At 44.0% G+C, this 13,138-nt stretch overlaps 1 protein-coding gene across 2 annotated transcripts in view; it reads left to right on the top strand.

Moving 5' to 3' along the window:
- LOC107388490 (contactin-1a) overlaps positions 1-13,138 on the top strand; it is a 122,674-nt gene that overhangs the window by 93,395 nt on the left and 16,141 nt on the right. For both annotated transcript variants that reach the window (XM_015964061.3, XM_054732870.2), the window contains exon 15: positions 1,393-1,516. In XM_015964061.3, coding sequence (XP_015819547.1) covers positions 1,393-1,516 — 124 coding nt within the window. The remainder of the gene's footprint in view (positions 1-1,392; positions 1,517-13,138) is intronic.

A 13,138-nucleotide genomic window follows, 5' to 3' on the forward strand; every position in this document is an offset into this window, starting at 1 on the left:
TTCTAGACTTCATCTGCCATTACAGCAAAAAGGAGAAAAAGGAGATCAGGCCCATGAAGAAAAATTCACCCTTGCACCTCTTGAAAAATACTGACAGTAAATAAGCCTTGAGGTTACACAAATAGACAATATCTACATAGATACAACATAGCATATTTGCAATAGACTTTTATTTTGAAAATTGCTGGACATTTTACACTGATATCATGTGATTTCCTGTTCAGCTCTGTTAATTGCAGAAATTGACACATCCCAAAAGTGGCTCGTGGCAAAAATATAACCCACTCCTATCTTTTGCGGCGCATGCAGCGAGACACTGCCTGAAATGTTCGATGCCGTGGCCGGTTTGGATCAACCCCATGGACTATAATAGATTCTATTTGAAGCAGCGACTTTCCGTTTCGCACCACCAATGCCCTCGGTGTGGACCTGGGGTGAACCTCTTCCACAAAGCCGGGCTCCTCAGCTTTTTATCACCCTAATAGGGGAGTGGGTGGGCGTGGCCAGTAACAGCATGTTTTCCCTAAAGTGACAAAGCCATGAATGAAAGGGTTAATTCTGAAAGGTACTTAAGACAGTAATAACAGAAATAGCTTTATGTGGGACTGCGTTTTACAAAAAAAACCCATAAAAACATGTTTTGTGTTCATCATAAAACTATTAGAACTTTTAAAAAGTCCTACTATGTCTCCTTGAAGGTCAGGCTGAGGTTACAGAGATTTACACTAGAACACCTGAAAGCAACAGCCTGATTAAAAAATAAATAAATAAAATTCCCAGGAACAACATTTTATCTATCAGCTGAGAGTAACTGCTACCGTTACCTCCTCGCTAAGTGCAGCTCTCATCATAAGCTAGTGGAGTCCCACTGGTCGCCCACTCAGCAACCACAACATTATGACTCAGATTGATGATGAGATCCCATTTTTAGTGCAAGGATTTCCCTTTTTTTTAAAATGATCAGGTTTTGTTCCTCTTGTGTTTATGTGGCATTAGAAAAGCCTGCTCGAGGCTTTAGCAGCAACGTGAGTGCAGAGATGTATATTTTAGTCTTTGATGTTTTTCCTTTGAATCATAGTGTTGACTTGAACCCTCTGGAGGCAGGCATTGCAGATTTGCAACGTTAAAACATACCTACCTGGTTACTCCACATACGCATTTCATGAGTATTCTTAAACTCAGAAGTACCCCTGAAGGACTTAGTTGTTCGTCCTTCATTATGAAAATTTATTTTGAGCCTGAGAGGTTAATTAAATGTGCAGATTAGATTAAACCTCTTTATACCTGATCATTCAGATGAGTGTCAGATGGACATTTTTCATTTTTGTCTGTTATGAATCTTTGTCGCTCAGTCTTGAATTGATTCTCATCTCTTTGTGTCATTTTATGCAGAATGGAAGTTCAAATAGCAAGCTGTTGATAAAAAATGTTCAGCTGAAGCATGCGGGACACTACACCTGTACTGCAAACACCCAGGTTGACAACATCACTGCCTCTGCCCACCTGGTTGTTAGGGGTGAGTCATGAGCTTTGAGTAAAATATTTACATTTATAAATGTAATCTTTAAAGATATATCTGAAAGTCCAAAAAAGATCAAAAACAGCATGTATCTGAACACTGTTGTCTTTCAGTGGATCTGTAACTTTCGTTAGCATTAGGTCTTTGTGACCTCGGTGAATTCAAACATCCATCTGGAGTAATTCTTCTTCTTAAAAGCCATAATTAAAATAACATATCATTCCATAAAATTTCATAAAAACAAGAATATAGGGAGCCTGAGTCTCCTCCCATTCTGGTCGGTCCCCGGAAGAATGAAAAAATGAATGCAAGTCAACAAGGCTAAAGAGTTATTTTCTAATCCTCTTTGCCTTATGCCCTGGATCGCACATTTGTTGTTATGGCCACCAGACAACCCACACCTGGGATAAAAAGGCTGTGCCTTCAGCAGGCTGGGAGGCAGCAGTGCAGAGGTTCTGCTGTCCTCCTGGCCTTGTTTCGTTGTATACCCCTTCATTTTTGAAGAGTTTTAACTTTCATAGTTTTCACTCCGAGTTGATCAGTTTTAAATCTTAAAACTCTGAGTGATCCATAGGGTTCTTTGTTTGATGTCATCTTAGTTGACTGAGTGATAATCTTAATGATCTCTGGTTTGGGGATTTTAAAGGTTAACTCTGTTCTGGTTTTAAGACTTTTATCAACTTTGTGGACTTTTAAAGACCTTCAGTTTTGGTAAAACTTTTAACAAAGTTTTAAGCAGGTGTTTTAATCAATCAATCAGAGGGGAATTAGAGTTTCAGCACACACAATTCAGAGATCAGATATACATGGGCAAGGCACATGACAAGAATTGGTGACTGTGGTCATTCGCAACCCTGAGTCGCGCTACCTTAATAGAGATAAGAGGGGTTACATGAGGATTGGTTCAGGTGGAGGGAAAAAAGGCACTTCAGAGCTACCCTCCACCAGGAGGGCAGCTTTGCTCTGCAAAAAAACACCTCAGACAGATATGCAACAGACTTCAGACAACACAACATAAGTGTCCACTAGGTGGGGTGATGGGTTGGAACTATCCCTACTTCAGTTCCTGCAGCCATGATAGAAGCTGTGCATGCCACCTCAGTGTGGCTAAGGGGTGGGGAGCATTGAGGGGTGGAGGGTTGCAGTGACCCTGGAACGTTTCAGCGGCCTTCCCGCAGTCCCACCCAGGCTGGGATAGGAGAAAGAGTTGAGTTGCCATAGCGACGGCACATTCCACATGTCTTCTGAGGGGGGAGTTTTCGTTGGAGCCTTGCAGGTTCAAGGGCACCAGATTCCGATTAGAAATTGTTTTGGGGCCAGACAGAAATAATTTCCTCTCTTTCTTACAGTTTGTTAGTCCTCAACTTCTCAAAATCCCAATAATGGACGTTAAACTATCCCAATCCGTGCTGATTTGTCCAATCTCTCCTTGATGGCATCCATCTTTTGAGCCAATAATGAATCTCAGCCAAAGTCCCAAGCTTACGATTCATCTCGACAATTATGCGAGTCTGTGAATTCACAGCGTGGTGCAATTCATCTCTGAGCTCCGGGATCAGGCCAATATTCCTCGACAGCTCGTAAATTTTCCGGTAAGCCAGGTAGCCTCCAATGCCGATCAGCAGGAAACCCGACACCAACACCTCGGATATCCACACGTCTTCAGAGTCCTCCACAGACAGCTGGTATGTCCCAGAGGGGCATCCGGGAGCCTCTTCTCCAGTTGTCATCCTTGAAAAAATTTTATCAACCGCGTTGAGAGACCAACTGACGAGATCCGTTTTAGTGAATTTCAGTTTCCAGTTTCCAGAAAAAATGCAGAAGCAGCTGTACACCCAGCTTGATAAGTTGTCTTTTAACTGTTGACCTTTTTGTGAAATTTCAGTTTTACATTATTTTAATAATGCTCACCATCTGTTTGCACTTGTTTTTAGAATCTTTTATAAAAATTAAACCCATTTTTAAATTCACGGTCATGTTTCTTATACTACCCCCTCCTTCACATTTTAACAGCACATGTCAGGGTTGTAACATATGTTGTACTAATATTTAAATGAAAAGTAATGATGGGTGTTTTGACCATGCCAGTCACGTACTTTAAGATTTATCTGCTTGTAAAAGTTCGCAATTAGCATGGTTACAAATCAGACATTGGTATGTTGCATATGTAACATCACCACATCATCTCCTTTCCCCTAGCGTAGCTGCTACGTACCACGTGGCCAGATTTATGGTGGTTCTTTCCTCCTGAAGGAAGGATTTGAAGTTTGCTAAACTTACAGCCATTTTCTCTCTGTTTTTCTCCATGTCTGGTTCGATGACGTCACTTTCATGAAGCGCATTTGTAGTCCTGGACTTATTTTCACACAAAACCTAAAATAGGGTCGAACTCTGGGAACTGGTAATGGTTGTACCCCATGTGCAGCAGTACCGGGACCAGAGTGATATAGGGTGTGTAGGGGGAGCATGAGTGGGTGTCCGGCATGCATTTTTGTAAGTCTTTGGATGTATGTGCATGTGTGAGTATGACAGAGGAAGTGTGTGACTGTGTTTATGTATGACTGTATATGTCAGGTGGGGCCTTTGACTCATCCCATCTCCTGGTATATATATATATATATATATATATATATATATATATATATATATATATATATATATATATATATATATATATATATATATATATATATATATTGTTTGTCCTGTCTGGCTGTGAAGCAAACAGAATTGATGTCTGAATGCTGGTAACAAGCCTTACAGATTTACTCTCAGGTGGAGCATCAAAGCTTCTGCTTTTAATGTCACGCCTGATACTTAAAACTTTATTGTTATTGTTTTTTGAATGCTTTGTAATTCCGACCAGATATGGAGACAGAGGTGAAAGAGAAAGGAAGATACAATAGGTGTAACAATCAATGATGAACAAGAGTCTGCTTCTAGACCTGCAGAAAAGGGACACACAACAAAACAACAGGAGCAAGCTATCACTGCATCAACTTGGTGAAGAAATGTAAAATAAACAATGTTTTACTGAACAGTCACACGATAATAAATCACAGTGCATTTAGTGCCAACCACAGCCTTAAGACATGTGTTGAACGTGCCCAGGTCCATACTTATGAGAGCACCATGTGAGCACCTGTGTGTGTATACGCGCTTGTTTATGTGAGGTTTCTCTATGGGAGCGTCCAATAGAGAGTGTGAGGGACCACAGATCTGCCCCTCAAAGATGTTTAGAAAATGGAGGGAGCTCCAAGTCCCAGAGATCCAGGCGCTGCCCCAGAGCACAGGGACTCTAAGGATACTGCGACCAGAAAATCCCCTGCCCCACTCGAGGGGCGCAGAGGATTGCCCCGGGGGCCACAACCAGCAGCCGGCAAAGTCCCGATAGATATCAGTGACAAGCCCACAGGCCCGCAGCCTCCCACCCCCTAGCTGGCCGAGCCCGGAACCCAGCGACCCGGTACCCAGGGGCGACCACCCCCGCCGGGGACCCAGCAGAGCCCAGAGACCCAGATCCCACCAGGCAGCCACCGGGATTGGTCAGGCAGATGCCAAAAATCTTAAACCCCCTGACCCGGGAGCCACGAACGCTCAGGCAGACCAAGGCACCACACTCCAATCCAGGTGTGGCAGGAGGAGGGGAGACGAAGATGTATAGCATCAAAAGAAATCCCAGGATCACAAGTGAGCATGCGCTGACGACCGAACACCGGATACACGGCAGCGTTTGAAGTAGATGGCAGCTCGTTAACAAACATCCACAATTAAGACGCATTTTTGCCTTATTTATCTACTGACAACTCAAAAAATAATCTGGTAATTATAACTCACTCAACCTGGAGGTCAGTGAAGAAAATTTTGAAAGTTTAGAAAACTATATTGATGGAGTTTTTGAGTTTTTCATCATGGGTCAGAAGAAATCATCAGCTGAGCCTGAAACACCTGGGACCAAGAGGAGCTGTCCTCAGGACTCGCCTGAGGCCTCATCTCCCCATATGGACATATTAGAATTATTAGATTCTATAGATAAACAGCTTCTGGGATTTGAGGGGCGACTTCATCTGCTTGAGGTTCTACACCAGGAGTTTCAGAACCTCCGAACATCTTTGGAGTTCAGCCAAGAGCAGGCTGAGCGGCTCGCTGCTGAGAACACGTCTCTGCGGGAGTCCGTTTCTTCCCTGGAAGAGGGAATGATGCGGATCATCCTGGACAACAAGATTCAGAAGAAGACGGTTTTGGACCTTCAGGCCCGTCGTTTGGAGTATCGGGACATTCCTTGGAGGTGGGTTCTCTGGGGGTGTCTGGGACTGGAGGGCCATTGCCCCCCTCTGGAGGTTCTTGGGTTGCCTCGGGGGGTGGACTACTGGCAGTTGTGAGTGGGGCCCCTTGGAGGTCTTGGCGGTGGCCATGGGTTACTGCCCGGCAGCTGCATTGCCCCTGGGCGGGTCTGGGTGGGGGCCTGGGGGCTTGGGGTGTGGGGGTGGCCGGCCCCGTGGGGGGATCTGGGCGGGGCCTTGGGGGTCGGGTCCTGACATGTATGCTGCCGTGGAGAAGGCAGGAACATGCAGCAGTGCCTGACTCGGGTTCAGGGGCCTCAGGTAGACCTTGGCTCCTCTGCTGTCCCATCACAGGGGAGGGGGAAGTCCAGGAGGGGGAGGACCCAACCTTACCTGGATGTCCTATGTCTTTTACAGTCCGGAAGTTGTGCAAATGCAGGGATGGGCATAGATATTCTGCTGGGGTGGGGCTGGGTTGGTGCTCTCGGACTCCGTGAGGCTCTGTGTTGCTGCTGCTTTGGGCCCTGGCAGGATGGGCTGGGGTCTCCATGCTCTGGGTGGCATTTTGACAACAGAGGTGACTATTAGGGCCAGTGGGGGAGCGGGCTCCCTGGAGGGCTAAGCCCAACCCGCCATTCCTCCCCATCCCCACACATTTCTCTCTTCCTGCTCCCTCACATCATCACACGCACATAGGTCCTTGGGGGGTGGACAAGTCAGGGAGTGCGGGTATGGAGCCCATTTCCGCATTTCTGTGGCAACCTGCCCCCCAATTTTATTTGCACCTTAAACACTTCCACCAACGACATTCCACACAAACACACACTTAGGGCCTTGGGAGTGAGGACATCCAAGGGCATTTGGCAGGGGGATTTCTCAGCCTCATCCCAAGTGCCGGTGCTCACTTCCAATTTTAAACTACACTTAGACACTGAGGGCTGTGGGTGCAAGTGGGGTGGTGTGGTGGCATCAGCTGGCATAGGCCAGATGATGCCCGCACTGCCCGCTCACCACAGCCATGGAATACACCTCATCAACACGCACTAACACCATATTGGAGCAGGCAGAGGGAGACTAGGGGTCTTAGCACACATCTGTTGTCACTTGGCTTCCTGGGGCTGGAGGCTAGGAGGGAGATCAAGCCGCCCGGTTGGGGTCTGGGGTGGTGGGTTGCTGTGCTCAGCGTTGGGCGGGGGAGCCTGCTCATCAGCACCCCAGCAGAAAGGGTCGAACTCTTGGAACCGGTAATGGTTGTACCCCATGTGCAGCAGTACCGGGATCAGAGTGAATAGGGTGTGTATGGGGAGCATGAGTGGGTAGCCGGCGTGCATTTTTGTAAGTCTTTGGTTGTATGTGCATGTGTGAGCATGAGGGAGGGAGTGAATGACTGTGATTGTGTATGACTGTATATGTCAGGTGGGGCCTTTGACTCCTCCCTTCTCCTGGGACTTCTTTTGATTATATAGATCACATATGTCAGAGTCAAGGCCCGCGGGCCAGATGCGGCCCGCGGAGCATTTTTATGTGGCCCGCGAGATAAATATCAAAAATATATTAAAACTGGCCCGCTGGCCGATTTTACCGCAAAGACTTCAACTCCCATGATGCTTTGCGGCGTCAGCGCGGAGCCGACGAAGCCCCCTCCTTTGTGTTTTTTCAGCGCCTGCTGCCGGTCTCTGCAGCTCTGCTGTCTCGGACAAACTACACTCCTCTCACTCAGCGCCGAGTTCACTCAGCTATTTTCTGACGTTGAAGCCCAGAAACGGATATTCTAGCCGCTCAGTAATGTGTTCACGACTGAAAGAGAAAGTTTTCCAGCTAACATCCAGACAGAGCTGATATAACTCCAGCGAGCAGCGACACGCTCAAACCAGCACGACTCTGTGGTTGTGTTTCCTCCCCGACACACAACAACGTGGTCAAGCTGCTCAGACATGTTCATCAGCACAAACCTATGTGAGCACCTGTTGTCATCTAATGTTGTCATTATTATGATGAAGATGAACAAAACAACAGGAGTCTCCTCCTCAGCTCAGATCAACCCCATGATGCAGGTATCTGGAACAGGTGAGCATCACAGTAAACCAGTGGAGCAAACTGAGCTTTAAATATGTTGGTTTTATACTCTTTTTCTGCTCCAAAACATGAAAGTTAACAGGTGAGATGTTGCATTTTCATTTAAGATAAAATATTTTTATTTTGTTGTTGGCCCGTGAGAAAAGATTTAACTTACAGTAAAACAGGAAGTGGAAAGGCTGCAGATAGATGAATAGAATAGAAAATCTCTTTATTGTTCCTCAGTGGGGAAAGCTAGATGTCACAGCAGCGATGACACATATTACAGGAGAAAAAAAGGAGAATAAAAAATAAGAAAAATGAATAAACAAGAAAACATAAATCCTGAATAAATTTTAAAAATGCTGAATATACCACAAGTAATGAATACCACTGATGCCTTTTATTTAAAACTGACTTGCTCGTGTGTAATTTGGTTATTCCACATTCAGTGTTAATGCAGAAATCAGTTGTTTCCAAATTTAAAGGTTAAAATTTGCATATATGTTGATAAAGAAAATGTGCAAATTTGCCATCACTTTTTCAAAAATATTAAGTTTGGCCCTCGACTCCGTCCCAGAGTTTCATTTCGGCCCCTTGTGAGTTTGAGTTTGACACCCCTGATATAGATCTTCGTCTCCCCTCTCCATGCCACACCTAGTGTGGAGTGTGGTGCCTTGGTCTGCCTGGGTCGTGGTTCCCAGGTCAGGGAGTTTAAGATTTTTGGCATCTGCCTGACCAATCCCGGTGGCTGCCTGGTGGGGTCTAGGTCCCTGGGCTCTGCTGGGTCCCCAGCGGGGGTGGTCGCCCCTGAGTCCCGGGTCATTGGGTCCCAGGCTCGACCGGCTAGGGGGTGGGAGGCTGCAGGTGGGCCTGTGGGCTTGCCGCCAATATCTCCATGGACTCTGCCGGATGCTGGTTGTGGCCCCCCGGGGCGATCCTCTGCGCCTCTCGAGGGGAGCGGGGGCTTTTCTGGTCGCAGTCTCCCTGGAGTTCCTGTGCTCTGGGGCAGCTCCTGGATCTCGGGGACTTGAAGCTTCCTCCGTCTCCTGCACATCTTTAGGGGGCAGATCAGTGGCCCCTCACACTCTCTATTGGACGCTCCTATAGAGAAACCTTACATAAACAAGCGCGTGTACACACACAGGTGCTCACATGGTGCTCTCAAAAGTATGGACTTGGGCACGTTCAACACATGTCTTAAGGCTGTGGTGGGCACTTAATGCACTGTGATTAATGCACTGGCTCCCCGTATGTTTCAGGATCGATTTTAAGGTTCTTTTAATGGTTTTTAAGTGTCTTAATGGTCTCTGGCCTTCTTATCTTTCAGAACTGCTTTTACCATATAAACCCTAGTGGTCTCTGCGCTCCTCTGGCAGCCGTCTCCTAAGTATTCCTAAAGTTAAGACACACACCCACAGCGAGGCGTCCTTCAAGTACTATGGCCATCGCCTTTGGAACGGGCTGCCGGAGGACCTCAGGGCCGAAGAGAGCGTCCAGGCTTTTAAGAATAGGCTCAAGACCCACCTTTTTAGCTTAGCTTTTAACTGATTACTATTTATCTAGTCCGTTTAACTGTATCGTCTGACATATTTGTTTATTTATATATATATATATATACCTATTTATCTCTTTTAATTAATTTTATTATTTTATTTACATCTTAGTGTTTTTACATGATTATGTTTTCTTTTACTATCTTTATAATCACTTTTTATCAGTTACTTTCTATCCATATTAGCTTTTGTTATTTTACATGTTATATATTTTAATCCTCCAGTGTTTTCTCTGCGGAGCCCTCTGCCTTGGGGCCGGTGTTCGGCGGCGGCAGCCAGGGCGCTCCTCGGGTAGTGCCCGGGCAATGGTGGGGGTTTCCGCCCTCCCTCCCTGGGCGTCATGGCTGCTGCCGTGGATCTGTTGCTGTCAGGGCAGATGGCTCTGATCATTACCTGACCCATCTGAACCCAGCCTATTGTTCACTCTGTTGTTCACGTATGTGTGTGTGTGTGTGTGTGTGTGTGTGTGTGTGTGTGTGTGTGTGTGTGTGTGTGTGTGTGTGTGTGTGTGTATGTGTGTGTGTGTGTGTGTGTGTGTGTGTGTGTGTGTGTGTGTGTGTGTGTGCGTGTGCGAGTATCTGGGTGATTGTATGTCCACCTTGGAAATTGGTTGCGGGAGGGGAACTGTAATTGTCAATTGATTTATACTGGGGGGGGGGGGGGGGGGGGGGGTGTCTGGGATGGGAAAGTGTGGTCTGTTTGGCCATTTTAATCTGTGAAGCACTTTGAGTTGCATTTTTTTGTATGAAAAGTGCTAAATAAATAAAGTTGATTTGATTTGAATTTATTTATTATCGTGTGAGTGTTCAGTTAAACAAAGTTGATTATATATTTCTTCATGAAGTTGACGCAGTGATAGCTTGATCTTGTAGTATTGTTGTTGTGTCCCTTTTTTCCTTTTTTTTTTTTGCTTACTCTTGTTCATTATTGTTTATTTTTGTGGACCCCCCCCCCCCCCCCCCCATCTTTTGTCTCTGCCTTTCCCTTTCACCTCTGTCTCCGTGTCTGGTCGGAATTAAAAAGCATTCAGAAACAATAACAATAAAGTTTTAAGTATCAGGCGTGACATTAAAAGCAGACACTTTGATGCTCCACCTGAGAGTAAATCTGTAAGGCTTGTCACCAGCATTCAGACATTCACAGCCAGACAGGACACGGGGGAGAAAAAATAAATAATAAAAAAATAGCGCTTCCCCTCATTTGAAAATAAGCACGCTCTTGGTATCAAAATGTGTCTTAAAAATTCACGGACATCATATGTGAAATAGATGGAACATAAGCAGAATTAGAAAATACTGTTTTGAGCCCCATTGATATTCATTCATTTTTTCCTTCTTCTGGGGACCCATGGTGCAGAAGTAGATGGGCGTGACTTACGTTCCCTATACGGCAGAAGTGAAGCCATACTAAACCAAATGCCCCCTAGTGGCTGGATGCAGTTTAAAGTTCATGCTGTAAGAATCACCTATCTATTCTGTGAGATATCTGTTAAAATTGTAGGTACTATGGTTGGAAATAGAAAATGTACAAAAAATCACTGATTTGAATCAAACACTCGGTAAGGAAGCACTAGATGCTCATCTACCACTGGTTCTGCTAAATTTACACAATTTATTCTACAATTAAGGGTGGTAGTAGCAGACATTCAATTTCAACACTTTATGAGCCAACACAAAGATCTTGTGATGTGATTGGTTATAAAATCTGACAAATACAACTAGCTTCAATATTTCTAAGATGATCTTAGCTCTGGTAAAAGTGGAAGGTTGTGTTCTGTCTTTAGATCTAGACCTACCATTGCAGTAGCAAAAGGATTTTGCCCTACAGATCAGTCTATTTACGCTCCATTGTAGCCTCAGCAGGTCTACCATTGGCCCAAACAGTTTTGTCTCTGGCTAATTACGGTGCTCTATATTTGTTAGGCAGGCTAGAGCTCAAGAATGGCCCTCTTTTGAAACGGAACGGCTTTGGCGTTGACTTTCAACTATTTATTAAATTGAAGGATTTCTGACAGAAATTGCTGAGGTTGTTGGACACATGACAACCCTGTTCTTCTACGCTGCAGACTGCCCCACTGACTGCTTTCTGTTGCGATGAATATGTTCTGCTAAACGAAGAGCCGTGCACAGATGATAAAGTAAAAATAATATACAAATCTTAAATTACATAAAGAAACAATTGGAATTACTTTTTTATAAACAAATCCAACTCAGTACAGGTCTGCCCAGTTTGTTTATTGACAAATATTCTTTTTTATAAATTCATGTTATCCACAGATGATTATAGCAACACCTAAGCTTTTTAGAGCCAAAACTGCATTAGATGATGCCTAAATATCCTCTTGATTAATGTTTTAGATACGAACTTAGGAGTGGAATCGTTGGACACTTTAGGTCTATAGAGCTTGTTAAACTGCAGCAACGACAAAAATAGTTTTATAATCTATCAGACACATTCTCATAAAGTATTGTGCAAAAGTGCAAAAAGTGCAAAAATTGTCACACTGACTAAACTAATTGTAGTTTTAACCAGTAAACCTGCAAACAAAGTTAGAGGCAAAGTGCTTTAAAAGCTTAAAAACAATGAGAAGACAGCACTAAAATACAAGCTCAGAACTATTTAGTTACCAAAAACTGTTTATTTCTTAAACATCCAAACATTCAGATGTACCTTTGCTGTTGTGTTCCCTCTTGGCTTTAGCCTTAAATGTCACAACAATAATGAGGAGTTATTCAAGAAACCTAACATGTGCACTTTGGAAATAAACACATCAACATCTGGTTTCTGTTATTTGTTATGAAATCTGTTGCTGTGGATTCAGAGTCACAGTGGCTGATTAAACTGAATGGGAAGAAAAATGCTTCAGTTTCTATAAAACATGTTTTGAGTCCAACCATCTGGCTTCATTATGAGTGAAAGGAGAATGTGATGAGTACATAATGAGTCAGAGATTTTTATCTCTCTCCTTGCAGCTTTTGATAAACAGCTGCTGATTTCACTACTTGATATTAGCAGACACAAAGTAAACGCTGCTACTCTTTGTCTCAGTATTTCACCTTTTGGTGGATTCATCACTTTGTTTTCTCTTTCTGCTTATTGATGACCGAGAGCTTACCTTACAGTCTTCTCCTCTGGCCATAAAGCAGGCACAGTGTTGGCGGGACAAAGGTTTCCTTCAGATCACCACTCAGGGATTCTGGCAGTGATCTCCACTGATCCTTGTTGTGTCCTGATTGTGTTGCTGTTGCTACTTTCAGAACAGTTGTTGACAAATGGCTAATTCTAGACATATTGTATTATAATTTGGGAAAATACAATGTAAAAAAAAAAAGAATCCTACTTGGCAAATATACAGTTAGATGTTGTGTTCCTGGAGAGAATGCATAGTGTTCACTGGCTTTAATGTGAAAGTTTTAAGCTAATATCATTTGGTCAAATCTTAAAAAAATAATCTTTTACTCAATCTCATACAAGATTACAGAGTCTTGCACAATCTATATTTCCAAGAATGGGTTGTGAATGACTCTTAAGTAACGCTACACTAAAACTGACTGAGGTCTACTCATGTATGTGCTATCTAAAGTTTATGAATCATGGCAACCATCTTTAATGGGATCGACTCTAAAGGTTAAGGCCGAAGTTTTAAAGGAGCAATATGTATGAATTTTACAACAAATTAAATAATAATTATAAAACAATCTAATGTCCCAATCATGTTGGAAGGA

Source organism: Nothobranchius furzeri, chromosome 4, assembly GCF_043380555.1.
Source record: "Nothobranchius furzeri strain GRZ-AD chromosome 4, NfurGRZ-RIMD1, whole genome shotgun sequence".
NCBI lineage: Eukaryota > Metazoa > Chordata > Actinopteri > Cyprinodontiformes > Nothobranchiidae > Nothobranchius > Nothobranchius furzeri.